The 25684-nt window shown below is 46.9% G+C and overlaps 1 protein-coding gene across 14 annotated transcripts in view; it reads left to right on the top strand.

Annotated features, from left to right (window-relative positions):
- Nucleotides 1-25684, top strand: part of PPP1R13L (protein phosphatase 1 regulatory subunit 13 like) — a 1016088-nt gene that overhangs the window by 673176 nt on the left and 317228 nt on the right. For all 14 annotated transcript variants that reach the window (XM_078660882.1, XM_078660878.1, XM_078660877.1 and 11 more), the window contains 2 exons: nucleotides 17088-17203; nucleotides 21475-21611. In XM_078660882.1, the coding sequence (XP_078517008.1) occupies nucleotides 17149-17203; nucleotides 21475-21611 (192 nt within the window). In that variant the 5' untranslated portion in view covers nucleotides 17088-17148. The remainder of the gene's footprint in view (nucleotides 1-17087; nucleotides 17204-21474; nucleotides 21612-25684) is intronic.

Below are 25684 nucleotides of genomic sequence, written 5' to 3'. Positions count from 1 at the left end.
GGGTTCAGTCCATTGCGGGGCCCATGTGTTCCTAATGTAATGTTTCACTGTGGCGTGTAATACGTATAGGCAAGGGGGTGCGCCTGTAGCTCTCACGAAGGAGTCATGATCAAGTTAAATAACGTCTCCGAAGAATGCACCGATATCCTTCACTCCACTATCCGTCCAATCCTGTATCCTGGCCCTCGTGAGCCTACCTTGTGGTGTAGGGAAGCCCAGGATGGGGATGTTAGGGGCATAAGGGGTCACCACAGAGGTGTAAGACAGTGCCTTCCTCCAGCAGTGTAAAGCTGTTTTAAAGAGGGGGGGCTATCTATAGGAATCTTGGCTTTTGGTAACAGTAAAGAGTGTAGTTCACCCCGGTCCAACCTTTGAGGCGTAAACCCAATCTCCTGCAGATTCCTCCCTGCCGTCCAGAAGGAGAGCCACTGGAGTTGACTGGCATAATAATAACTTCGGAAGTCAGGGCCCCCAGGCCGCCATTTTGGGTCCCCAGCTGTAGTTTCCGCAGGCCTATGCGCCTGCGGCCGATACCCCAGATGAGGTTCACCAGTATAGTATTTAGTGAGTTAAAAATGGACTGTGGAAGTATCACAGGCAATTTTACGAAATAATATAAAAGGCGAGGCAGCATCACCATTTTCGATATTGCGATTCTCCCCATCACCGACAATGGTAGAGAGGACCAGAAGGCCACGCTGGCTCGAATAGCCATCATAGCTCGCCCTATGTTGCCTTCAATCTGATCTGCCTGCCGTCTGTAGACACAAATACCTAGATATTTAAAGGTGTCAGGGTCCACTAGCAGGGCATAGGCACCAAACTTTAAGTTAAGGGGGTATGGTATTTCCCAGAAGAAGTAGGCTATCGACTTCTCCGGATTTATAGCTAGGCCTGATCGGCGTGCAAACTTGGCCAATACATCAGGGAGCGGGCATTATCTGCTTCCAGATCCCGTAGAAACAAAAGCATGTCATCCGCATAGATGGGTAACAAGTGGTCCACTCCATCAATAGGGATGCAGAGCTGGGTCTCTGAGCCTCGCAAAGCTATGGCTAAGGGTTCTAATGCTAGCACATATAGTAGGGGAGATCGTGGACACCCTTGTCGTGTACCCCTGTGAATAGTGTATTGTTTTGATATTGATATGTACCTGCTAGTGCGAGCCCTGGCTGTGGGGGATGTATACAATGTTCGCACCAATTTCAGGTACGTATCTGGGAACCCGAACCGTTGCAGCGTTGCGAACATGAAGTTCCAAGAGAGGGAGTCGAAGGCCTGCCTAAGGTCCAGCGCTATGCAGCCTGCCGATGGGTACGTAGAGGGGGTAGCCGTCATTACATAGTGTAACTTTCTGGTATTAAGGGAAGTTCTCTGGTTCGGCAGGAACCCGCATTGGTCCCCGTGTATGAGTGTATTGAGAAATGGCTGAATACGGTTGGCCGGAGCCTTATTTAAAATGTTATATTCCTTAGCTAGCAAGGAGAGGGGTCTATAGTTAGCCAGCTCTGTGCTATCCCGCCCCGGTTTAGGTATTGATGTGACCAGCGCTTGCATGATAGAGGTCGGCAGGTGACCTGTCTAAAATCCCTTCATGAGGCTCCTCTGTACATGTAGTGTCCTTGACACACGAGTGGTACATGTGCTTCACTGTGCTCCAGTACATTTCATTGGACATTTGGTGCTTGTGACTCGCTTCATGGATTTCTATAGGGATTTAGCGGAAGTGCTTCACTGTTCCAACCTCTTTTTCAGGGGAGTGGGGTCGCAGGTCATACGTCTGCAACTTGAGCAGATTGTATTGTAATTGCATTTATATAGCGCTTACTACCCCTGACAAGGCGTCGAAGCGCCTTTTCGGCGAGTAGCACGCTACTCCGGGACCGATAGAGGATTAGTGTTGAATTAGTATAGTGAAACATACAAGTACATTTTAAGTGGTGGATAGGTTAGTCAGTTATTTGGATTTGAAATCATAGCAGAAGGATGGAGGAGGACAAAGGTTTGTATTTATATAGCGCTTGTTGACGCACGCTATTCACGAAGCCTACAAAGGATTAGGGGTGAATTATTATGGTGAAATATGAAGTAATTTCAGTGGTGGATTATAGTCAGTTACTTGGAGTGAGAAGGATAGCGGAGGGATAAAAGGGGAAGAAACATTTGCATTCATATAGCACTTGTTACCCCTGATGGGTGTTGAATCGCTTTTATGGCGAGTAGCACGCCACTCCAGAACCCATAAAGGATTACTGTTGAAAATTAGTATAGTAAAAAAAAATGAAGTAATTTGAGTAGTGGATATGTTATTCAGTTATTTGGGTAGTATATTAGTATAGTTTAATGTGGAATTTGAGAAGTGAACATGTTAGTCTGTTAATTTCGATTGAAAAGGATAGTGGAGGGATAAAAGAGTGAAATATTTTTTTATTTTTTTTAACAATTTTTATTATAATTCGAAACAATCATAGGGCATACATAGAGTCACTGTGTGTATACATGGTGGTTGATAATCGCTTGGTCTAGATACATTTCAGACAGATGGAAAACAGATGAGAAACAACAGTAAGCGTCATTACATTTGGGTACATTTGTGTCTATGCGTAGGCGTCCCGCGCGCCCTTTCCTACTCAGTCACTCTCACTGTCCAACGCCGGGGGTTCGCATATAGATCCTCTGTACTCGTTCCATGCCCCCCATAGCCGTATCCATTTCCTTGGGCATTTTCGGTTTACGTACACTGTTCGTTCGGCCAACATTGCAAAATCAAGATCAGAACACCAGTCCCTAAGTGTCGGTGCCCCTTGGGCCCCCCAAAATTTAGCTATATTTCTCTTTGCGTACATCATTCCTATCGTCATCCAATTCTGGGTAGAGTGTGTGAGATCGTTGGGTTCCCAGACATTTAAGAGATAGCATTTAGGATCCGGGAGCACCGACTCTTTAACTACCTGTGACATGCTCCTCATTACCTTAGTCCAATAATCTGCGATATATGGGCAATCCCAGAGGGTATGGAAGAATGTCCCCTCCTCCCCGCATCCCCGCAGGCAGTATTTATGTTCAGTTCTTCCCATCGCATGTAATACTACCCTTGTATAGTATACTCAGTGTAGTATTTTCAATTGCACCAATCGAAGTCTGGAGGGAATAGCAGCTTCCCTCTGGAATGAAAGTGCAGTCTGCCAGTCCAACTCGTCGAGTTCCTCCACCTCCACCGCCCATTTGTCCTTTAGTTTTGAAGTTGGGTCCGGTAGTTTGTTAATAAGCTTACGATAGACTAGGGAGGTCGCTTTTTTGGGCATGTGCTCCGTGAGGAGCCTATCCTCCAGCGGGGTATAATCTGGGACGTCATCTTCAGGCTGGATAAGTGAACCCAGAGCATGGCGAATTTGCAAGTATCTAAACCTTTCAGTTGGAGCCAGGTCATACTGTTCCACAAGCTGCTCGAACGTTAGTATGGCACCTCTTTTCCAGAGGTCCCCCACTGTGGATATGCCTATCAGATCCCAAGCCTGGAAGCCCTTACTCTTGCGCAAGCGGCCCAGTTGGCGCGATGTCCAAAGTGAAGTCATTTGCGTAATGACGTTTTTACACTTAAGGCGGGTCTGAGCCGCGTACCATATGTTAACGGTGAGGGCTGTGGGTCCGGTAAGGGCAGAGGTGCCCTTTCTGTCATAAAGTGCAGCTAGTACGCCACCACTACCCAAATCATATCTATCCGCTTTAAATGCGGGTTCAGTCTGGGGCGCGTGCAACCAGTGATTAATAATCTTTAACTGAGCCGCCCAATAATACAATTGGATATCGGGGAGAGCAACTCCGCCGTCGTACCAACCCCGAATCAGTTTCTGTCGGGAGATGCGCGCCAGCTTACTACCCCATAGAAGACCCGAGACCAATGAGTCTACAGACCTGAAGTATGTTTGAGGGACAGAGAATGGGGTCTTTTCGAGTATGTAGAGCAGCAGAGGCAGTGTTTTCATCTTATATAGTGCCGCTTTCCCCAGAAGGGTTAAAGGCAGGTGTGTGCCAGTGTTGTACATCAGCGCAAAAACGCTCAAGTGGGGGCACTAAGTTGCGTCGAAAAAAGGCCTCCTGAGTAGGTGTCACCCAGACCCCCAAATATTTAAAGGAGTCTTCAGCAATAATCAATTGGCAGCCTGCCGGAAGTTGAGGTGGGGGACCTTTGAGAACAAATAAAACAGATTTGGACCAATTGATAGTAGAGCCCGAAACTCGTCCGAAGATTTAAAAAAATATTGAGGAGAATCAGAAGGAGCGTCTGGGCCGGGTCAGGTATAAAAGGATGTCGTCAGCATATAGCGATATGCGGTCCTCCCATGTCTCAGTCCAGTTCAGCCCCTTCACACTAGGGTCCCATCTGATCCAAGCCGCCAGTGGCTCCAGAACGAGAGCAAAAAGCAAGGGTGATAAGGGACACCCTTGGCGAGTGCCGCGACCAAGCGGGAAGTCCCTTGAGACGTGGCCGTTAGCTACTACCTGTGCCAGCAGGTTAGTATACAGTAACTTAACCCACGCACAAAAATTGGGGCCAAAGCCAAGATGCCGGAGAACCGCAAATAGATATGGCCATTCAACCATGTCAAATGCCATTCGGGCATCAAGGGACAGAATCACCGCGGGTTCAGAGAGATTTGGGGTCTGTGCCATTACCGCGTGGATCCGGCGCAGATTACGGGCCTTGTTTCTATTTGGCATAAAGCCGGACTGGTCAGGGTGGATCAATGTTCCCAGATGCGGAGTTATCCGATTAGCTATTATTTTGGCCAGAATCTTGGCCTCTGCATTAAGCAAGGATATCGGACGGTAAGATGCACATTCGTCTCGGGGTTTGCCGGGTTTAGGTATTGCAACAATTGTGGGAAGACGCTGATCCCGCGGCAATTCCCCTTTAGTTAAACTTTCAGAAAACATAGCCAAGAGGTGTGGGACTGTTAATTCAGACACTTGCTTATACATTTCAATAGGGATCCCGTTGGGGCCCGAGGCCTTGCCCGACTGCAGTGAGTGAACCACAGCAGCTACTTCGTCTTTAGTAAAAGCGGTTTCTAGAAGCAGGGCATCCTCCTCTGATAGAGACGGCATTTTTATGTCTTTAATGTATGTTTGAGCCTCTACCGTCGTGAGACGTGAAGTGGAGGTGTATACCTGCTCATAATAGTCAGCTAATGTATCGACTATATCTACTGGTGCAGATACTACTATGTCCTGGGAAGTGCGAAGTTGTGGTATCATCTTCTGAGCCCTTTATTTCTGGTCTAACCATGCTAGAAGTTTTCCAGCCTTATCCCCAATTTCATAGATAGTGTGATACGTGCGTTGGAGTCTCAATCTTACCTGTTCCCGCTGATGCTCGGTGAGCTCGCATTACTTAATGCGCAGCCGTCGTGCCGTCTCCACCGTGGGGTCAGCATCATGTTGCGACTGCAGCTCGATCAGTTCAGCTTCCAGCGCATCCAACTCTAGTCTAGCCGCCCACTTATGACCCGTTATTGATGCAATAGCCTGTCCTCTCAGCACAGTCTTATAGGCCTCCCAGAGGATGTCCGGTGACTGTACGGAGTCTACATTGTCCTGAAAATAGTGTTTTGTGACTGCAATCAGTTCCTTTCGAATCTTAGGGACCTGCAAGTACCCAGGAGAAATTGGAAAGATTTGTTTCCGCGCCGTGACTTGTTGAGGAGTATGTCAAAACAACCGGTGAGTGGTCAGAAATGCCCCTAGGCCCTATCCGCGTCTCAGTCAAGTACGGAAGGCTATCAGCGGAGAGGAAAAAATAGTCTATACGGGAGAGAATACCATGTACTCCGGAGTGGAAAGCATATCCACGGTCATTAGGATGGTGGTATCTCCACCCGTCCGTTAGGCCAAGTGCGTCCAGAAAACTACGTAGTCTGGATTTCCCCGTCCCCTGAGGCTTGCCCGGATGGCGGTCCAGCTCAGCATTTATGACTGCATTAAAGTCGCCTCCTATAATGAGCTCACCGTCCGGCAATGTCAGCAAGAATACACTAAGGGCCGTCAGTGCCACAGAGTGGAGGGCTGGTGGAACGTATACTGACACTATATTAAACCTCTTCCCTTCCCATGGGCACGTAATTGCAGCAAATCGTCCCTGGTCGTCTCTCCATACCTGCTGAACAATTAGTGGGAAACTTTTACGAAGCAGTATGCCAACACCCCTAGAGCCAGTAGAAAACTCTGAATGTGCCACCATTTTATAACCCCAACGGTCCAGTGCCTTACAAGCAGAACCCACTAGATGTGTTTCCTGGAGTAGGGCCACAGCAGGTGCCGTTCGGCGTATGTACTGTGACACTAACCCTCGTTTAACTTTATCCCCTAAGCAATGAACATTCCAGATAATCAAAGTCATGGGGGACACCGGGGCAGCCAGGGGGACGCTAACTTATGCAGCATTGCGCACAGTACCCATTTCTGCCATCAGCATAATGCCAGCCTTGTAGACCAATCAAGTCAATATGTACCTCATAAATCACAGCAGTGAGCCCAAGCCCATACTTTAAACTTACCCCTTCATACAATGTCGTCATTATTTCAGAGAACAATACAGTTTTAAAGCAAACAAACTCCCCGTCCCTCCCCCCTTAAGAACTGTCCTCCCCCTTCTTCTCACCCCCCTCCCTGCTTCCCTGCCTGTGGATATAGAACGACCCACCCCCCAACTCGGCAGAGTGCCTGAACCCCTCTTAACCATGCTAGAAGCGCAAAGGGGAACTGAGCTCTCCGCTCAATGGCCTTTTTTAAATTGACTACTATAAGGTACAGCCTTAACATGACCTTAATCTCACACTACACGATCAGAACATGTCTGAAGGAGCAACAAATAAAACATAACATACACCCATAGTCTTCCGATACTATCAGAGCCTCAAACAGTCTGCGCCCTTACTTGCATCATCGCAGCACCCCTCCCCCGCCATACCCGTGTGCCTCCCCGACATCCGGCCCCCAGCGAGTCAAAAAATTCGCTTATTCCTGATCATTTAGACCACTGGAGTCCTCCGGAAGTTCTATTGCTGTCTGGTCTGGGACCGCGTCGTCTCCCCGCTCCTTCCTCTCCCGTCGATTGCCACTCCTGCCTTTGACTTTTGTCCAGCCGTCCATCCAGTCCCAGGCTGCATCCGGCAACGCAAAGAACAATGTTTTACCGTCTCTTTCAACTCCCAGTTTTTCCGGAAAAAGCATAGCATACTTTATTTCTCTGCTACGCAGTTCCTGCTTAACGGCCTGGAAGCTTCTTCGCTGCGCCTGGACCCGGGCCGTAAAATCGGGAAAGAAAGATACTTCATAGTTGTCTATTTTGAGTGGCGGGCCGGTCCTTGAGGTCTGAAGGATGTTGTCCCTATCCCTAAAATTAAAGACTCTGGCAATCAAAGGTCGTGGTGGGGCCCCAGTCTTAGGCTTTCCTCCCGGAACCCGATGAGCCCATTCTATAGAGAAGTAAGCCGAGAGGGACTTGGGCTTCAAGTGTTTAGTTATTAGTTCCTCTACGTAAAGGTCTGGAGCCGGCCCCTCTGTTTTTTCCGGAACACCTAGAATTCCTATATTATTTCGATGGGCCCGCCCTTCGTAGTCGTCCAGCTGCTGTGCCATTCGGAGCTGTCTGGCCTCCATTTCGGACATTTGACGTTGAAGCTTGGAGGTATCTTCCCGCAACGCAGTCGTTGCAATTTTAAGCTCCTTCACTTTTTCATTTACCTGCTTAAAGTCAGCTCTTAGCAGGGAGACCTCTACCGAAACAGAGTCTATTGATGTGCGCATACCACCTATAGCAGCCATGACATCATGGAGCGTCGGCTCCGAATTTGACGCAGATACTAGGTCCCTTTTATCTGCGTTCGGCGAATTACTTTTATCTCCATTCTTGGTCCATGCGAATTTGGACAGTTGTTTCTGGGCATTGCTTCTTGACCCCCTTCCCCCCGAAGCCATCTTAGGAGTCGTGGTGCTAATGCGTTAGTGAGAAGGATAAGGGGGAGAAGCACATGAACTCTGCGACAGTGTCGATTACGGTTCTTCGCTATCCAAGTCAATGATCGTGGATAATGCAGGAGCCAGGTTCGCCACCATGCCTCAGGTGGCAGCTGCTGTCCTGAGCCGCCTTCCACGCACTGTATCCCCCTGCGGCGGCCACACACTCCAAGACTCCAGCCACCAATCACCCCTTCCAATAGTAATCAATATGCCGGGGGGGAGGGAGGGGGGGGGGAACAATCATCCCGCCCCAGACACCGCTGTAGATCCCCAGGGCCAGCAGTTCCACATGTCCCCAAGGCCAAATCAGGGGCCGGGGGGGGGGGATTGGATCTGTACTTATGCCCCATAAATGTCCTCCAAGGGCCGCCCCCAGGTACCGCTTCCAACGGCCAGAGTAATGCAGCCCCCGGTCTCAGCGTCGCTGTAGTGGGCAGGGGGGGGAGCACACCCAGAATGCAGACCGCAGTTGCCAGAGATCATGTCTCCTACCTCACGCAGTCAGGCCGATCCAGGCCCCAAAGTACAGCAGTCATGCGCCGGTTAGGCGCGGCTCTTCTCCGAGTTCAGAGTTCATAGAAACAGAGCGGCCGTCTTGCGGGGGGGGGTCCCGAAGTCCCTCAGTCGGGTCCCCGTAGTTCCAGGGCGCTCCGGGTCACAGCAGGACCCACACACGTGACCTCTGCCGCACCTCCAATTACCCGGAGCTCTCACCAGGCCGCAGTCCGAGTCCTCAATTTAGGGTCCGCCCCAAGGCCAGCCTCCGCACCTCTCACGGGTCTCCGCGGACCGGGAATCCGCCCGCTTATACCACGGGACGTCAGCAATCACCCGCACTGAGACTCGGCGGGAACCGCAGGGGAGACCAAGCCGGGAGGGGCCCGAGCACCGCAGGGCAAAGATAAAGTCCGAGAGCTGCCTCAGGCTCTCTGAGTCGCCATCTTGTTTGCTCCCAGTCCCGGAGGCCTCCGGGACCCAAAGTCGCCCAGGGGGAGTGCTGCAGGTAACGATGTCGGTCCGTAGCCTTCACAGGGGTGTCAGGGCATCGCAGGGGCTCCGTTGCAGGAATTTCAGCCGGGTGTACAGGCTGTATACTGGAAAGCGGCCAGGAACGGAGCGTAGATCAGTTAAGCTGCAGCCATCTCTCTCGTCTGCTAGCCACGCCCCGAAATATATATATATTTTTTTTGTTTTTTTAGGTCTTAGCAATAGGAGGAGGCTTTTGGATGAGTAAAAGAGTTTTGGAGGGGAGGACTCAGAGGGAAGAGTTTAGAAAGGTTTGTTTTAGGGGATCGGTATAGTAAAAGAGGTGTCAGATGATACAAGGAGGGGTAGAGTAGGAGAGAGTCTAGAAAGGGTTATTTTGGCAATCATAGTAGTGGCATGGGATTTGGGATAAATGAGAGAGTGGATGTAGAGGATATATTGATAGATGTATAGGATGAGACATAGAGTAGTGCATTGGAAAGGAGTAGTAGAAGAAGTTTGAGATGAGTCAGAAGGTTGGGCTAGAAGATATATTGAGTGAAGTATAGGCTGAGAAATAGGGTAGTGCATTGAAAATGCTAAATTAGAAGAAAGTGATAAATATGTAGATCCATAATTACATTGAAAGTATATGTGTTGCAAGAGTTACAAAGTGTGGTGGTATGCAGTGTGTGTGTTGTGCATTAGTGTTATTATGGTAGAAGGGAGAGGAGAGTGCTTGTTGGACAACTGATGGAAGCATGATTATAAGTTTGTTAGTGATAAAAGGTGGTCTGTTAGGTGTAATTACAGCAGGGAGAATGAGTCTGAATGGGATGTAGTTATGTATTGTGTTGATTGGTGTTGTGTTAGTGATGAGTGTATTGGTTAGTGGTGATGGTAGATATGTGTGGTAGTTGGGATAGTAGGGTGTGTAGATGTGGTTTGGTTGGGTTTGTAGTGCAGGCTGGTACATTAATCTGTGCATAGTGTTGTGTGTGGTGTACATTTGGTGTGAGTGTGTTGCTCTGTTTGTGGATGGTGTGGGATGGGTATTGCTAAATTAGAAAAAGGGCAGCATTTGGCCCTAGTCCCGACCAGTCTCAAACAGGCTCAAACAGGCAACTGCCCTTGTCCTCTCTGCCCTTAACAGGCTCAAAGAGGCAACTGCCCTTGTCCTCTCTGCCCTTAACAGGCTCAAACAGGCAACTGCCCTTGTCGTCTCTGCCCTTGTCCTCTCTGCCCTTCGCTGAGGCGCCCTAAGCCTGGCCTTTTTTATAACACTAATAATCAGGTGACCCCTTCAGCCAATGGGAACCTTAGCCCTAACACTATCCAATCACAACTCTAGCCCTAAAATCTAGGAACCAATAGGAGACCAGGACCTTACAGCCAATCTTAGCCCTAGTCCAAGCACCCAATCATTTCAAAAACTGGCTTGTGAACACAAAATGGTGGCTGGGAGTGCACTGTTTTAACATACAGGTCGTAGCACCGAGCAAAGGAGAAATTTGGAGGGAAAACAGAACTGTCACTAAGGAATGAGAGGGACAAACTACAGAGGTTGGACTGAAAATCCCACAATTCAACACCCTAAATGGAGGCAATCGTGGGCAGGGAAAACCACCAATTTAAAACACAACACAGGTGATAAAATATGCAATTACAGGCAGGTTCAAACTACAATTTTTAACTGTAACAACCACAGGCATGGGCAGTAAACACAAAGTGAAAATCGGTTTTTAAACAACTTTTTGTCTTGGGAAGAGACAGCACTAGTCTGTCTCCTTACCACTTCCTGGACTCTGCTCACTGCAATCTGGGGCACAGGTAGGCTGCAACTCACAAGATGGAGGAGAATGATTGGGGTGCACCCAGCAATGCCTTAAGGGGCCTGGGCAGGTGTGAGAGGAGGGCTCAGACTTGCCTGGTAGCTGAATAGCCAATGGTCTGCTGGCCTGGGGGTGAGGGCTAGGCAGCTGCTTCTCCCGTTCAGAATCTCCTAGGAGACAGACAGACTCAATCCACACTTTGGACTTCAGCAGGTAAAGGGAAATCTAACAATACTGTTTGAATAAAACTTTACTCCCCCTGCTGGCCAAAAAACGAAGTGCACAGGCCCTAGTAAAACACAGTTTAAACAGCTCACAGAAGCACCCTCTGATGTAGAAAAATCCCTGTTGCTGGGGGGAGGCAGGGGGGTTGATTTCACTGGCTTGTAAACACAATATGGTGGCTGAGAGTGCACTGTTTTTACATACAGGTCTTAGCACAGAGCAAAGGATAAATTTGGAGGGAAAACAGAATTGTCACCAAGGAATGAGAGGGACAAACTACAGTGAATAAAGAAACACTTGCCCGCAGACACCGTCAGCTGTGGACTTTGCACTCCCCGCGGCCGGCATTTACCGAGTCAAAAATATAAACAAACTTCATTCACCACAATAACAGCCGAGACAAGGGTGCCTGTGCTACGTCAGGACAAAAGGACGTCTATGCCCTGGATTGCAACATCTCTACGCTGGCCTGCGCCTACACTACTTGTTTATTAGTTAAAAACGTACTGCATAGTTGTTCACATTTCTGTCTCATCAACCAATGAGTTATACTTGGTACGAGTTTAGAGTTAGCCTGCACTGTTGGGTGATTCCAGGTTCTTCAAACGTATTCGAGGTCGGGCCCCCATCTCCTAAGAGCTGCTGAGTTATACCTTTGTTTCATTTTCTCTGCTGGATGGTACCTGACTAAAGTGCAATGACAATTGTTAATCTTAAATCAGCACATGAGATTCCCCGTCTGTGAGTGCAGTGCAGAAGTGTCCTGTGCTGTGTTCCTAAAAGGATCCTAAGTAGAGTGCTTCAGATGGACTCGAATATTCCAGCCTGACCCTTGGACTTGCGGCTAGTAAGCATGCATCAGCCTCATCAGATGTGCAAACACCGTGCTGATGGCTCATTCAGAGTCCCCTTCACTACACAACTGATCGGTGGCTCGGATTTTGGGACCCTGGCCCTGACCAGGCCGTCGTGTCCTTGTGCTCTCGGATGATCCACTCAGTCAATTAAAAGTTCATTGACACAATGAAGGCTAAGGAAAGTTCATTAACAAACAAGCATTGGCATAGCCAATAGGTCTCGCCTTTGGGACCTTATAAGTATTTAGTTATGCAGCACAATATCCTTACTGCAACAACATTAACTGTTGCATGGCTAAACACTTCTAAGGTCCTAAAGGCGAGACCTGTTGGCTATGCCAATGCTTGTTTATGCTGTACTGGGGGCTGTGTCTATGAATCTGGTAATTGTGGCCACAAAATGTTTCCTAATGTTGCAGTCCGCCAATTAGAGAGCTTTGGTAGGCACCCTCATTCAGTCGGATTTGAGAATATTTTTATTTTAAGAGTTTGGTATAGCGAAGGCCTATACATTTACAGTCCAAATATCCCTACAGTGTAACTTTTTTTTGCCGAAACCGGGACACTATTAAAATGCTATTCTCTCAAAAACTTCTAAACTGATTTCCACCAAATGAAGTTAGAGCACTTCCTTGAGGAAAGGTCTGCTTGCTTGCCAGGTTTGGCGTAATTCTGTTGATCTATTTTTCCTGTATTGAGGAGCTAAGAATTATTTGGCAATTACAATGAAAACTGTCACTTGGAACCATCATGCCTTTTTGACCCGCTCTTGACTGATCTGCATAAACTTGCCATGAAGAATCTTAAATGGGTTCCATTTATTTTGGGAAATTCATGCAGATTCGCTCTTAGCACAATAATAAAAAATGCATTTACTATAGAAAGTCTGACCTTACCATAGCTACATATGCGCAAGTGCCGCTTGTGTAACGTATCCTGAACATGCAGGGGAGCGATCATAAATGAGATGAGATTAATGTCCCTGAAACAGAAGAAAATGTTCAGTTGATATGCTTTCCAGGCGTAGCTATAGAAATGCAGAGTATAGGACGCACAGGGTGGGCCGCAGGTTCTGGGGCTGGTTCAATGTCTTGCGTGACTCGAGCTGTGCTTGTGTGGTTTCCATGTGCGCGGATCTTTAATGCCGGGTTGGATGAGCTATTAAAGGCGTTGCAACGTAGCATTGGCGTTTGCTGTAGTTGCTGTAAATGTTAGGAAGGCAGATAAATGGATAGTTGTGAACGAAATACTTTCAAAGGGAAGTCCTTTTCGGCACAAGATTAGCACAAATTGCAGTTCTATTTGCACTCAATGCATCTCTTGGTTTCTATAAACTATTTAAGTGTACCGTCTACAGGTAAAGTGAACAGTGTTTCTATCCGCTTCACATATCTAAATATATTACTATCTGTGTGAACCTAATAACTGTATATCCATGTGTAACTATATCTACTGCAAGTATACATATATTCTAGCCATGTAGCTATATTGTGCAACTGCGCGAAATGTTTCACTGTACTACCGTAATCTGCAATATGTAACTATCCTAACTGCAACTACACATAAGCATTATATAACTATGTGCATTGTCATTTAATTGAGTCTTGAGAATTCCGACCAGCAATGTAACAGATTCTGGAGAAATCGAGGTGAACGTTGAATAGTATGATTACAGCAATAAGAGGCATTCCAAACCAAAACCGTCAACAATATCTAACCAGGGCACAAGTCCTATAAAAAGAAGTGGGGGGACTGACAATATGCAAATGACCTCATGACGCCACGTGCTGAACGTGTCCCGGTGTCTGAAAATTACACCGGGACACGTTCAGCATATTTCTGTGGGGCCCAGCTTCTTGGCAGGGGGGACTGCGTCCACCCTGTGAAAAGAGTGGGGGACGCCGTGTACCTGCGTGTACCCCTGACTGGAGCCCTGTATCTAACCCATTACTGTAAGGAGAGAGGTCGAAGTGGATAGGGATACGAATTTCCAAGCTTTCTTAATTTGGTCAAAACGGTTCCCATACTTAGTGTTAAAAAGTCAACCGTCTTGTTGCGTTGCTTAGGTTGAAATAGCAGAAGAAGGGACTCGTTTTCTATGTGAAGTGTGAGCACTGCATTTTCTATGCAGCACCTGTATTGTAGGTGAAAGGGCAACAAAAAAAGTTACAAAATAGTTTGTTCTTTCTATCCACTTCTCTGACCCCGCCCCCACATTCACTTACCCCGCCCTCACATTCACTAACCCAGCACTCATTGTACTCAGGATCATAAACTTTATTTTTATGGGTAGTCATTCTAGACACGTTGACTTGAATTTGCTATTCCTTTACCACCTGTTCTTCCCTAACCTCCCTCCCCCATCTAGTGGCTGCCCTCCCCCCCTTTTAGAACTGTTAATTTCACACCTTCTCAGAGTGCCTAACCTTCACGTAACCCCAGTAGTATGTCGATGTGTGCAGGGGCGTAGTTACAAATGGTGTAGGGGTGCAGTGCCACCGCAGCCCGGAGGTACAGCAGTGATAGCTGCATTTTACTGTCTAAGCTGGATGGGGGACATTTTTACCTTTCTTGCTTTAGCGCCCATTGCGCCCTTGCTACGCCACTGGATGTTTGGACCTGAAGTCCATGTTTTGGCCTGCCCTTCACGGCTAAAGAGGTTTCTCTGTTTTCAAAGTGAACGACTAGAGAGCCCTTGCAGATGTATTTTTTGTAGTTCGTTGTGGCACATAAACGCGAACGAGGCGCACGTTCTATCAGCATAGTAAAAGCAGTGTGTTTAGAAGCTGCCTTACGACATTTCCAAAATAAAAGCGTGGGCTGAGGCACATCCTTCGGCCATCTGATCTGTCCATACTCGATCCTGAACCGTTTTCCTTTGTCCTCCCTTCCCCTTCGGCGGCCCAGCACTTTTTGCTGCTCTGCACATTGTCGGGGTTTTGGAAAATGTGTCTCTGTCCGAATGGTGATTGCGTGTGAAGTCACCAGTTACGATCAGAGGGCGAGTGGGTTGTAATCATGTCTGGCATGTGATCTCATCCCACACGCCCTCTGGCTAGCTGTTAAGCTCAAGGACCAATAATCCTCAGACTCGGTCAGTGTAACTGGTTGGCCGCTGGCCAACCCTCTCCTCTGATGCCCACAGACCACGGAACATGACTGACTCCGTTTTTAAACCCTCAGCCCATGCGTTCTGTGACCCAGGTGTAGGTTCCGTGGGCCGTGATAGGCTCTGTGGGTTGGCCACAACAGTTTGAGAGACTCCAATGTTAGCCGTCACAGCAGCACTCTCACCACTCTGCTGCGGACTGCCTTTCTCCCCCCGGACTTGCTGGCTATGGCAGCGCTCTTCCTGGACTTTCGGACTTGGACCTCTGCACTCCCCGCCATTTTCTTTTCTTTTTATTACTCGCTTCTTCTTCTACCTTTCTCCTCCGCCATTTTAGCAACCTCTGACCTCTCTCCTCTCTGTCCTAGAGACCTTTCTATTGTCTCTCCTGTTGCCTCTGACACACTCCTCGCTGTCTTAATCGTTACTATCTGCTTCCCTCTCTCGTTTGTCTCACTTTCCTGTCCTTCTCTGTCCCTCCCCTGGTGCTGTGACTGCATCCCCCCTACGACTGCATTCCCCCTGTAAATGTGGGTTTACTTGTAAAGCGCACTGCCACCCTACTCAGGGTATCCTGGCGCTGTATACCGCTGTGGAATCCTTCCTGGTTTTCCCTGTGAGATGCCCCCTACTGGGCACCCCCAAGGTGGAACCAGGCATCCCAGCGCCACTGGGGCCGTTGTGGAGATTAAGCAAGCTATTGCCCAGAGTTGCAGAGTGGGACCCATGATTAGAGTAGGCGACAATGCGAGAATTGTCGAGTCTGCGGACATTGAGCCCGATACCCTGCCGCGTCGGGAATTGAACCCTGGTCCCGGGCCAGACCTCTGCATCAGGGTCTGCCGCCTCTAACCAGTGAGCCACACTTCTCCCTCCAACCCCCACTTAATGGAACTCTGCTTTTCTGTATATAGAGATAACTCTAATCACTAGTATATGCAGTAGTCTGCTGTGCTCTCTACCATTCCTATGTGACTCTTAGAGTATATCCCGTCATATCCCTTCCCTATGTATATAGAGATAACTCTAATCACTAGTATATGCAGTAGTCCGCTGTACTCTCCACCATTCCTATGTGACTCTTAGAGTATATCCATGTGTATCCCTTCCCTATGTATATAGAGATAACTCTAATCACTAGTATATGCAGTAGTCCGCTGTGCTCTCTACAATTCCTATGTGACTCTTAGAGTATATCCAGTCATATCCCTTCCCTATGTATATCACTAATCACTAGTATATGCAGTAGTCCGCTGTGCTCTCTACCATTCCTATGTGACTCTTAGAGTATATCCATTTGTATCTCCTCCTTGTGTGACTTTACATCTTGTACATTTGCAATTTTTTCTGTTTGTATCCTCTATGTAACGTATGTAATCCTAAGTCCTTATGTTTTTCAACTGGTTCTTATGTAAAGCGCTCTGACACCTTCGGGTAAAGTTCGCGCTATATAAAATCGCATAAATAAATAGACAATTGAGTTGTGTGTTGCAGAGTGGTCTTGTGAAAGGAACACGCCTTATAAAGGTAGAACTTTAATATTATTAGAAAGTTGCCTGTGGGCTAAAGGTAAACAAAGCAGACTGTTCAGCTTGCTGGGAGCTCGCCGTTCAGAGGCAGGTGTGCGGAGTTGCGCACCTTCTCAGGTATTTCCTCCTGCTGACTCAGTCTGCCCCGCCCGCCCCTGCCAGGGCGGGAGGAGGGCCACCGGCTGTGCTTCTGGGGACGCTCTTTAAAAGTTGGGATTCTATCTTCGTTCCACGTTCATGTCCGACAGAGCAGACACGCGGGGTCCTGTCGCAGCGCCTAGACACTGTTTAGCAGTATTGAACACTATATACCACCGGTGTTAACCTGCTCCTAGAACAGTGGTTCATCCTTTCCTGTCGGCGTGTGATTAATGCACATGCCTGGTCGATTGCCTCGTTCTCTGCTCTTGTGACCATTTAAGTTATCCCAGATTTCATATCGCTGGTTGTGGCTCGCGCTCGAATCTGAACCTTTTAGGGGTGCAGTCGGATCTTGGACTCGTTGTTTGCTATTTAATTTTGACATGGAGGTGCTTATTCTCCCAAGGTCGAAGCTCCTGAGCTGGAAGACATCCACCGTCGAGGCACTGGATCGCAACTTCCGAAAGATGGCGGGGGAGCAGATGAGCGGTTCCCAGTCCATGATGGATCTCAACTTTCAGTGTAAGTGCTGGCTCTGGGATATCCTGGGAGGTACGTGGGAGAAATGTTACTGAGGTAGGATGTTACGATATGATGTATGGGAGAAAGACTGGAGAAGAATCGCCATAGCGATGGATTCTTAAAGTGGACGGGGACGGATCAGGATATGATATGAAAACAGAGGGGGTGTCGGCAGGGGCGCCACACCACCCCTGCCGGATCCTGTGGCCCCAACCATACATTATGAACCCCCAACTAGGGTGACCAGGCGTCCCAGATTTGCCCGGACAGTCCTGGTTTTCCAGCAGCTTTCCTGGCAGATTTCGGCAAGTTTGGCTCATGTCCCGGTTTTTAGAGGGGGGCGACTAAAAACAGTTAGACACCTTTTTTGGTTGTTCTAAAGCTGTGCTAGTTAGCAGCTGTTATAAGTAAGCAATTTAATTAATATGTATGATGTTGGTTCTTGAAAGTACAGTTTATGTATTTTCTTAATGCATCTTCTGTGATCCATTGTTGATGAGAGCGCCTTGCCGTGGATGAAAAATGTAGTCCTTCTAATCTTTTTCCAAAATGTTCCGCTTTTCGGTTCTCAAGATCTGGTCACCTTACTCCCAACCCTTCAGGAAGCCTCCTTGCATTACCCCAAGCTCAAAGAATATCTGAGATATGGGAGACTAAGATGTCCCTCGTTACATTCTGCAGGCTTCCCCTCCATTTTACGCTACACCACTGGGTGTCGAACCGATATGAACAGGATATAAAATTGTGAGTGGTGGGGAAAAGAGGTCAGAATATGAGATAACTCGACCCAACCGAAGTAATGCTGCGGGGTAAGGTCGCAAAATGCTATGAGGGGCTATCTGAAGTAAACAAAAAAAATGTTTTTAAAACGCAATGTATGATACTGGTCGGAGGCTTGGGAGTCAAGGGTGTGTTGTAATTGGAATGCAGAAGCTTGCGTGTAAGAAGTCACAGTGTGTATCTTGAAGTAGGCATAAGATGTGATGCTAGGAGTTACTATCGCAAACTAGGATCAGACAGTTAACCGGTTAATAATGCCCTTGCATATAACACGTGAAACATTTCTGAAAAATGTATGGTCTGAGAACAAATGTACAGCCTTAAGTTGTGGGAGACGGGGAGCCAGGTGACCATCGCCTGCCTTGTCCTACAAGGCACGTATTTACTCTCTCCAGGGGAAGCGAATCTGCTTATTCTAAGCTTGGAAGAGAAGGGCGCAGCCCGCTCGACAACTGCACGTGTGTGGCAGGATAGGAGGGACGCATGTCACTAATCTGAGAGCCACGTGAAGCGCCCAGCGTGCCTCCCGGCAGGGAGTGAAGGAAAGACGTATTGGATCACTTGGGCGAGTGCCCAGGAAAGACTAGTACTGAGGCGTCCTGAGGAAGCCAAACCTGATCAGGGAGTACTGAGGGTGGGTGCGCACAGGGAACCACGTCTCCCAGGGGGTGTAGAATGGCACCCAAGGCAAGTAAACAAGGATTGAAAGCAGTCCAGTCTGCATCATTGGCAGCAAGAGGGTAGGGTGACCAGAATTTTAAAGCCAAAAACAGGGACATTTCAAAAAAATAGAAGAAGGACTGCAATTTTGCGCTCTTCAGCAGAGAATTACAGAACAGGCAGTAAGAACATACATAAAACGCAATTTTTAATCCCAGTAGCCTGCCTGTTAATTAAATTGCTTTCTTGAAACAACTGATAACTATCCCTGCTTTGTAAAACATAAAAAACACCACCCACCGTTTTCAGTCGACCCTCTCCAAAAACGGGGACATGAGCTAAATTTCTGGAAATTTGCTGGGACAGCTGCTTAAAAACAGGGACCGTCCTGGCAAAACGGGGACGCCTGGTCACCCTACAAGAGGGACGCTCCTGTTGCAGGACTTTAATACAGACAGCTCTGTGTGCCCCTTGAAGACTCGCCCACGCCAAAGTCCGACCCTGCCCTCAGATGTGCATGTGGAGCGGGCGCCTCTATGTTTAATGAAGAACACGATCCCAATTCTGGGGCTATGAATGTACAGCGCCTGCATTGTTTTGCAAGCTTCTGCACCACTTTATTGCACTAGAAGAATAGCCCTTCCTATAGGGATAAGTTTGGGTTTGCGTATAGCGCACTTATAAGCGCCAGTTTTTTTTTGTGAGCTAGAAGTTTTGTGAAGTAAAATCAAGAAACTCTTTTTAATACAGAAACAGAATAACATTTGATTCAATTGACATTTTGTAAACAATTGTTAAAGTAATGAATTTAAAACACTCATATTGGAGTATATATAATATTACAGTAAGAACATCTATGAGGTTTAGCGATATATTAACAGATATTCTTATAACTGTAAGAAGAATACTGTAATTAAATAGAAACTTTTAGAGTCTTGTAAACTTGCTACAACCTTGAGAAGTTTCCTTAAAAAGAACTTGGCATTCCGGTGCCATTTATGGGCTGGACTGGTCATTCTTCCACTCTTTCATTTTCCCGTGGACTGCAGAGTTCAGGGTAGTGTAGGCGGTTATGATCCAGGCGTCCCCCCGTGGCCCTTTCTATCCGCAGTCTGCTGAGCAGTTGAATATTTTTGCCAGATCCGAGTTTGAATTCTTGTCCGACCCTGGGCAGTTAGTCACAGGTCGGGTTACGGGAGTGAAATGACCAAGACATGGGATTCTTCTACTGGTGGGAAGAGTTCAGCAGTTGTATTTGCCATGGCTTAAGGGTTAATACATGGCGCTAGGAGATCAATCATCCTGCTTCGGCTGGGCATTTTACCCGTCCAAACTATAACAACGAAATGGCATCTAAACGAAACCACACTGTGCAGCCTATGTAATGGCGGGGAGCAAGACTTAGAGCATCTACTGTTCACCTGTCCCAATCCAAAAGTAGTAGCGGCAAGGGCAAAACATCTGCACCCCATATATGTCAGATGCCGTATTACCACCGTAAAGGAACTGATTATCACATGTAAATCTCCCCCGAATGAACTAGTATGTTATACATTTTTAAAACCTTTTTTTATCTTTGTACCAACATGAGAAGTTTTAAACGTTGTAGTAATTGAACCTTATTTGTATAATATTTGTGGTCCTCAGTGGAGTACCAAAGCAAATAAAAATAAACTTGAAACTTGAACTTGGGTTAATACAAAGGTACATATAAGTTCAGGGCTTTAAGTGGGCCGGGTCTCAAGGGGTCTGAGCACCGGCAGTTTTATTCAGGGGGCCTCGAAACTGGTCTCTATCGGGCTCTGTTTTGAGCCCTGGCGGTCCGTTTTTTTCCCCAGATTGCAGTGACAGCAGTTTGCTGTCACTGCACTCCGGGAAAAAGTGCCAGGATGCAAAACAAAGCCCGATAGAGACCTGTTTCGAGGCAGCATATCGATGTGCGCTGCTCACACTGCTCACACTTCTCGCTAGTGGAGAAGTTATGGCATGACGTCATGCCAGGTGAGCATTGTGGAGGAAGGGACATCCTTTAAAGAGTCATTTTCTTTCTGGATTTCCCTTCTCTTTCTGAAACTAAAGAGCAGCAACATTGTGGTAGGGTCACCAGGGCTTTAATTGGAAGCTTTGTCAATATTATATACAAGCCATAGTGGCAGCTTATTTATCTTATGCAACTAATAACCATTAACAAAGCCAATAGTCCTTACTTGTTGTAGGTATGATGTTACTTGTATCACAGATCTGGATGCCATGACCGAAACAGCAAAAAACAAGTCGGGCGGCACACTATGCTAATCACAGATTTTAAGTGTGAGTGTTTTAAAGCCACGCCCCTAAGTACACTGGCCACGCCCCTTTGAGAGACCCCCCAGTTTTTTCGTCCCACTTAAAGCCCTGTAAGTTGTATAGAAATACCCAGGTACACGCGCACTATGATACATTAATAAACGTTAAAAGACAATGTAACCCATCAAAGAGTGTGAAAGCACCCTCATAGAGGTCGGTAGTACTGATGCAGACAGTCAACACTATTACACAGGCTGTTAAAAAGCACCCAAAGGCAATCAGTGATCGGAATCCGAGGCGCAAACATAGCTCGTAGGAGACCATATCACAGTAAACAGGAGTGCGGGCAGACCTTGGTGTCACCTGCATACCTTACCAGCTCAGCTAGGATGCACTTCCCAAGAGGATTGCATGCCAGCCCTTTTGAGGAATTTCTGGGTAAATGTGGCATCACAAGCTGCCAGCTGCAAATAACATTCTGTTGGTATGTCACCATGGCAGGCCCGTGCTAGCCCTCTAACTGCGGCGTCATCTTATCTCTACAGCCTTTGCCGCACAGAACATCGACGAGAAACAGATGGAGCTGGACATGGCGGCTGCCAAGATGGATAATCTTACCAAAGAGCTGGAGAGTATCTGGTCCAACAACTCCCGTTCGGCCACGAGTCCTGTTCCAGGCAAGGTAAGTGACATTTTTTCAGGGGCTTGGTCAGAGGTGGAGCTCCCTCTGGGATGCGCAGTTCCGGTGTGGGCTGGCACTGACCTTAATGGCGGGAAGGGCATCCTCTCATCTCCTCGCCCCTTGCTGGCAGTGCTCCCATCAGGAGGAGTCTCTCCATACCCCTGTACCGTTAAATGTTCTTCTGAAGGTTACAACTATGCGTATGCCCTTGACATGTTACCGTAGCCAAATCATTTTCTATGGTATCAACATGTGTGAAAGTTCTGTAAGAAATATGTATAAAAAATGTGATATGGTTCTGTGTCAGGCCTTCCAGTAAATTGGATTTTCCCACGAGAAGGTTCATTACAAATATGACAGAGCTGAGAAGCTTTTTGGAGCTTGGGGTGTTTAAGTCTTTGATAAAGGTTAGCTACTATCCATTTCAACAATCTTCAACATCAGACAGGCACTTCTTTGAAATGTGAATGTGATGATGGGATAAGTTTGAGGAACGGGCTTGACTGGCTCCTTAAAAGACTTAGGAAACCAATTTTGATCCTGTTTGCCCTCTCCATGTTGCTGCTTTCACAACTCTGTCATGTGAGGAAGCACAAGGTTATCACCCACGCACTATCAATAGAGAGGGCACACACTGTCAGACGCAAGCCAGATATTGTTGAATGCCACACATACAACAAAATTGAGAGGTGTAGGATCTGCTTCTTATGATTACCCCCACTTTTTGTTAGTTGTGATGGTGTTTTTGACTAGTATGACTGGGATCCTGCTAATCAGGACCCCAGTCTATCTGCTTCCTCCCTAAACTGTTATGTTATTCATTTCAGTACACTCCAGATTGGATACTGGCGTACCCTTGTCAGTCCCTAGTATATGGTAACCATATGGTACATGCAATTGTAAAGAAACTTTTCTGCACTTTTGTCCTTTTTAGCCTCTAAATTTTAATAGCTTTTATCTGGTTTTAATTATTCATGTTTTTAATCGGCATAAAGACTTTGGCCAAATTAAAATGTCTTTTTGGGATGTACTACAATATATAACTAATGAACTGACAAAATCTGTTTATCAATGCTATATTGTATATGAATTTCTACTTTTTATGGCATTTTATGACCGAAATAAAGTTTGTTGAAATGGAAACTGCAACCTTGTACCTAGGGCATAGGTACCCAAGAGATCTCCCATGGGCTGCAGCATGTATTATGCCACCCATGAGAGACCAAGCAAAATGGAACTAGTAATTTGGTGCATGCACCACTTACTAAATATATAGGTTTACTATATCTAAGGGTAACTGCACTTAAAACCTATAAATCACCCCTGCAGCAGGCCTTTACAATCCTGAGGGCAGGGTGCGGGGTTATAAGTGAAAGAGTGCCTCTGCATGAGCAGGACACCCCTGCAGCCTTCGGGGTAAATTTTCCCGGGTTTTCAGTGAAGCAGCCATATACTAATGTAGAGGGGCATAATGTGACGCGTGATGGCCATTGTCAAAGTCAAAAATGTATTTATTGCACAGTTACTTAAAACCATTTGAAATATATCACACTTTAAAATGCAAGGGAATGCTTAAATGACAGTTGTAACTCTTCTTTCTGTATCAAAACATAAAACAGTATAAAAATTAGAAAATTAATTAATTTAAAAGACATTATCGCCGAGTTGTCACTTCTTTTGTACAGATCGAGTGTATTTTTGTGCAATTGTCTGATTCATTAGCATTGTCCAGTCTGGAGCGAACTTCCTGCATGTATCTCCCAATTCTGGCCAGATCAGTTGTTAGTGTGCAATCAAATCTAGCTGTAACTGCCTCTTTTGTCGTTCGAACACCTTTGCATAGCCATATGGGTTTTAATAGCTTCCGCTGAGATTGTAAGAGCCCCGTGCAACAGCACATCAAGTGTGGCAGTGATTCTGTTTTGAAATCGCATATTCTGCATCGATTTTTATTTTCCAAGGTTTTCCAACTCGTGTTTAGCTCTTTTATAGGGAGAGGTACAATTCTAGCCCACTGGATGTTTTTTAGGGCCTTTCTCCCAAGTGCTTGATCAAGATAGGGCTGGAATTTATATTCCTTGTAGGTTGCTGTCACCCCAGATTGGCCTCTCACTTTTTCAAGATTTGTTAAATCGATTTCTCTTGACAATCAAAAGCAATGTTTGTTTATTGCGTTTTTGATAATCGGATAGGTTATGCCTCCCTGGCTCCAATTTTGAAATACCAAGCCTAAAACTTCTACTGCTTCCTGCAGATAAGCCTGCCATGGATTGGTTAGGCCATCATAGATGGGTTTTAACCTGCTCTTCAAGCTCCCATCCGGCGCTTTAAGTACAGAATAGTAGTATTTTGCATGCGTGCCTAGGCATTCTTTGCTCTGCTGCACCAGGCCAACTTCCAGGCGAATGCTGCTATTGCGTGTGAATTTTGGTAATTTGAAAATAATTTTACACGCCCGACACTGCTTTATCCATCATTGCACTCACCTTTTCCTGGGAAAGCCTGCTGGGCGTATCCCGTAACTGCCCTTATTTTTGCTTGTACTACCTTTCTGATTGGAATGGTGGTGAGGCTCTGCATTTTTTCCTGTAGCTTGCACAAAGCATATATAGTTGATTCAACCTTAGATTCCATTTTATGTAAGTGCATATTAGCTTTTCCTGAGTCGCTCAACCAGCACACAAGGTAGTTGTTGAACTTTGAGACGGTTATTGTCTCATTTCCCAGGTGCCATTTTAGGAATGTTTTTCTTTTACAATTACCGAAGATCAGAACTTTGTCTTTTCTGGATTTATCTTTAATTCATTGCTCAAATTGTAGGCATTTAGAGCACGCAGGGCCTTTTGTAAGCCTATTTTCGTATGATCCATCACAACAAGGTCATCAGCATATTGTAAGATTCGAATTTTGCTGGCACCTATTTCCGGAACTGCGAGGTTTGCACTTTGTATTATCTTGCCCAGGTCTGCAGTGTATACATTAAAAAGTGTTGGGGCAAGTACGCATCCCTGTTTTAAGCCCCGATTTGTGAAACACTTTTTTGTTGTGATGTTTGCCAGTTTAACTCTGATCCAAGTATTACTATATAGTGAGATAACTGCATTAAGTAGGCCAGTAGGAATTTGCCAGTTGTGCAATTTGGACCAAAGCTTGTCACGTGGCACTCCATTGAACGCTGCTGAATAATCTATGAAGCAAGCAAAGACTGGTTTATTTTCCCTGCAATTGGCTTGCTGAAATAATTAAGATATTGCCGTAATGTTGTCAATAGTCGAGCAGCCTTTGCGGAACCCTGTTTGATAGAAGGGGAGGATTTCGTTATCTTCAACCCATCTGGTTAAATCTGTCAGCAAGGTGTTTGCATAGCCTTTCACTTCGATGTCCAGCAGGGCTATTAATCTATAGTTTTTTGGTTCTGTGTTATCACCCTTCTTAAATATGGGCTGTGGGATTGACCCGCGCCACAAGTCTGGCACTTTGCCCTGTAATTGGCATTCGGTGAATAGGCTGGATAGGACTATCCCCCAGTAATTTGGATCTTCCCTGAACATCGCAGCCGGGAGACCATTGGGTCCTGGTGCCCCATATTTTCCGTATCTTTTTAATCACTTTTTCAATCAATCAATCAATCAGAGTACTTGTAAAGCGGGCTACTTACCCGTGCGGGTCTCAAGGTGCTGAGGGGAGGGGGTGCCGCTACTGCTTGAAGAGATAGGTCTTGAGGAGTCTTCTGAAGGCGAGTAGGTCTTGGGTCTGCCGTAGGTGAGTAGGGAGGGTGTTCCAGGTCTTGGCAGCGAGGAGGATCTGCCGCTGGAGGTTGTTTGTTGGATGCAGGGGACAGCGGCGAGGGCGAGGCTGGCGGAGCTGGCGGGTGGGGGTGTAGAAGCTGAGTCTGCTGTTCAGGTAGGCTGATCCGGCGTTGTGGAGTGCTTTTTGTGCGTGGGTGAGGAGCTTGAAGGTGATCCTCTTGTCAACGGGGAGCCAGTGTAGATCTCTCAGGTGGGGCGTGATGTGGCTGTGGCAGGGGACATTGACGATCAGTCGGGCGGAGGCGTTTTGGATGCGTTGTAGTC

This window comes from Lissotriton helveticus, chromosome 9 (assembly GCF_964261635.1).
Source record: "Lissotriton helveticus chromosome 9, aLisHel1.1, whole genome shotgun sequence".
NCBI classification, from domain to species: domain Eukaryota; kingdom Metazoa; phylum Chordata; class Amphibia; order Caudata; family Salamandridae; genus Lissotriton; species Lissotriton helveticus.
This window is presented reverse-complemented; position numbering and strand designations above follow the sequence as displayed.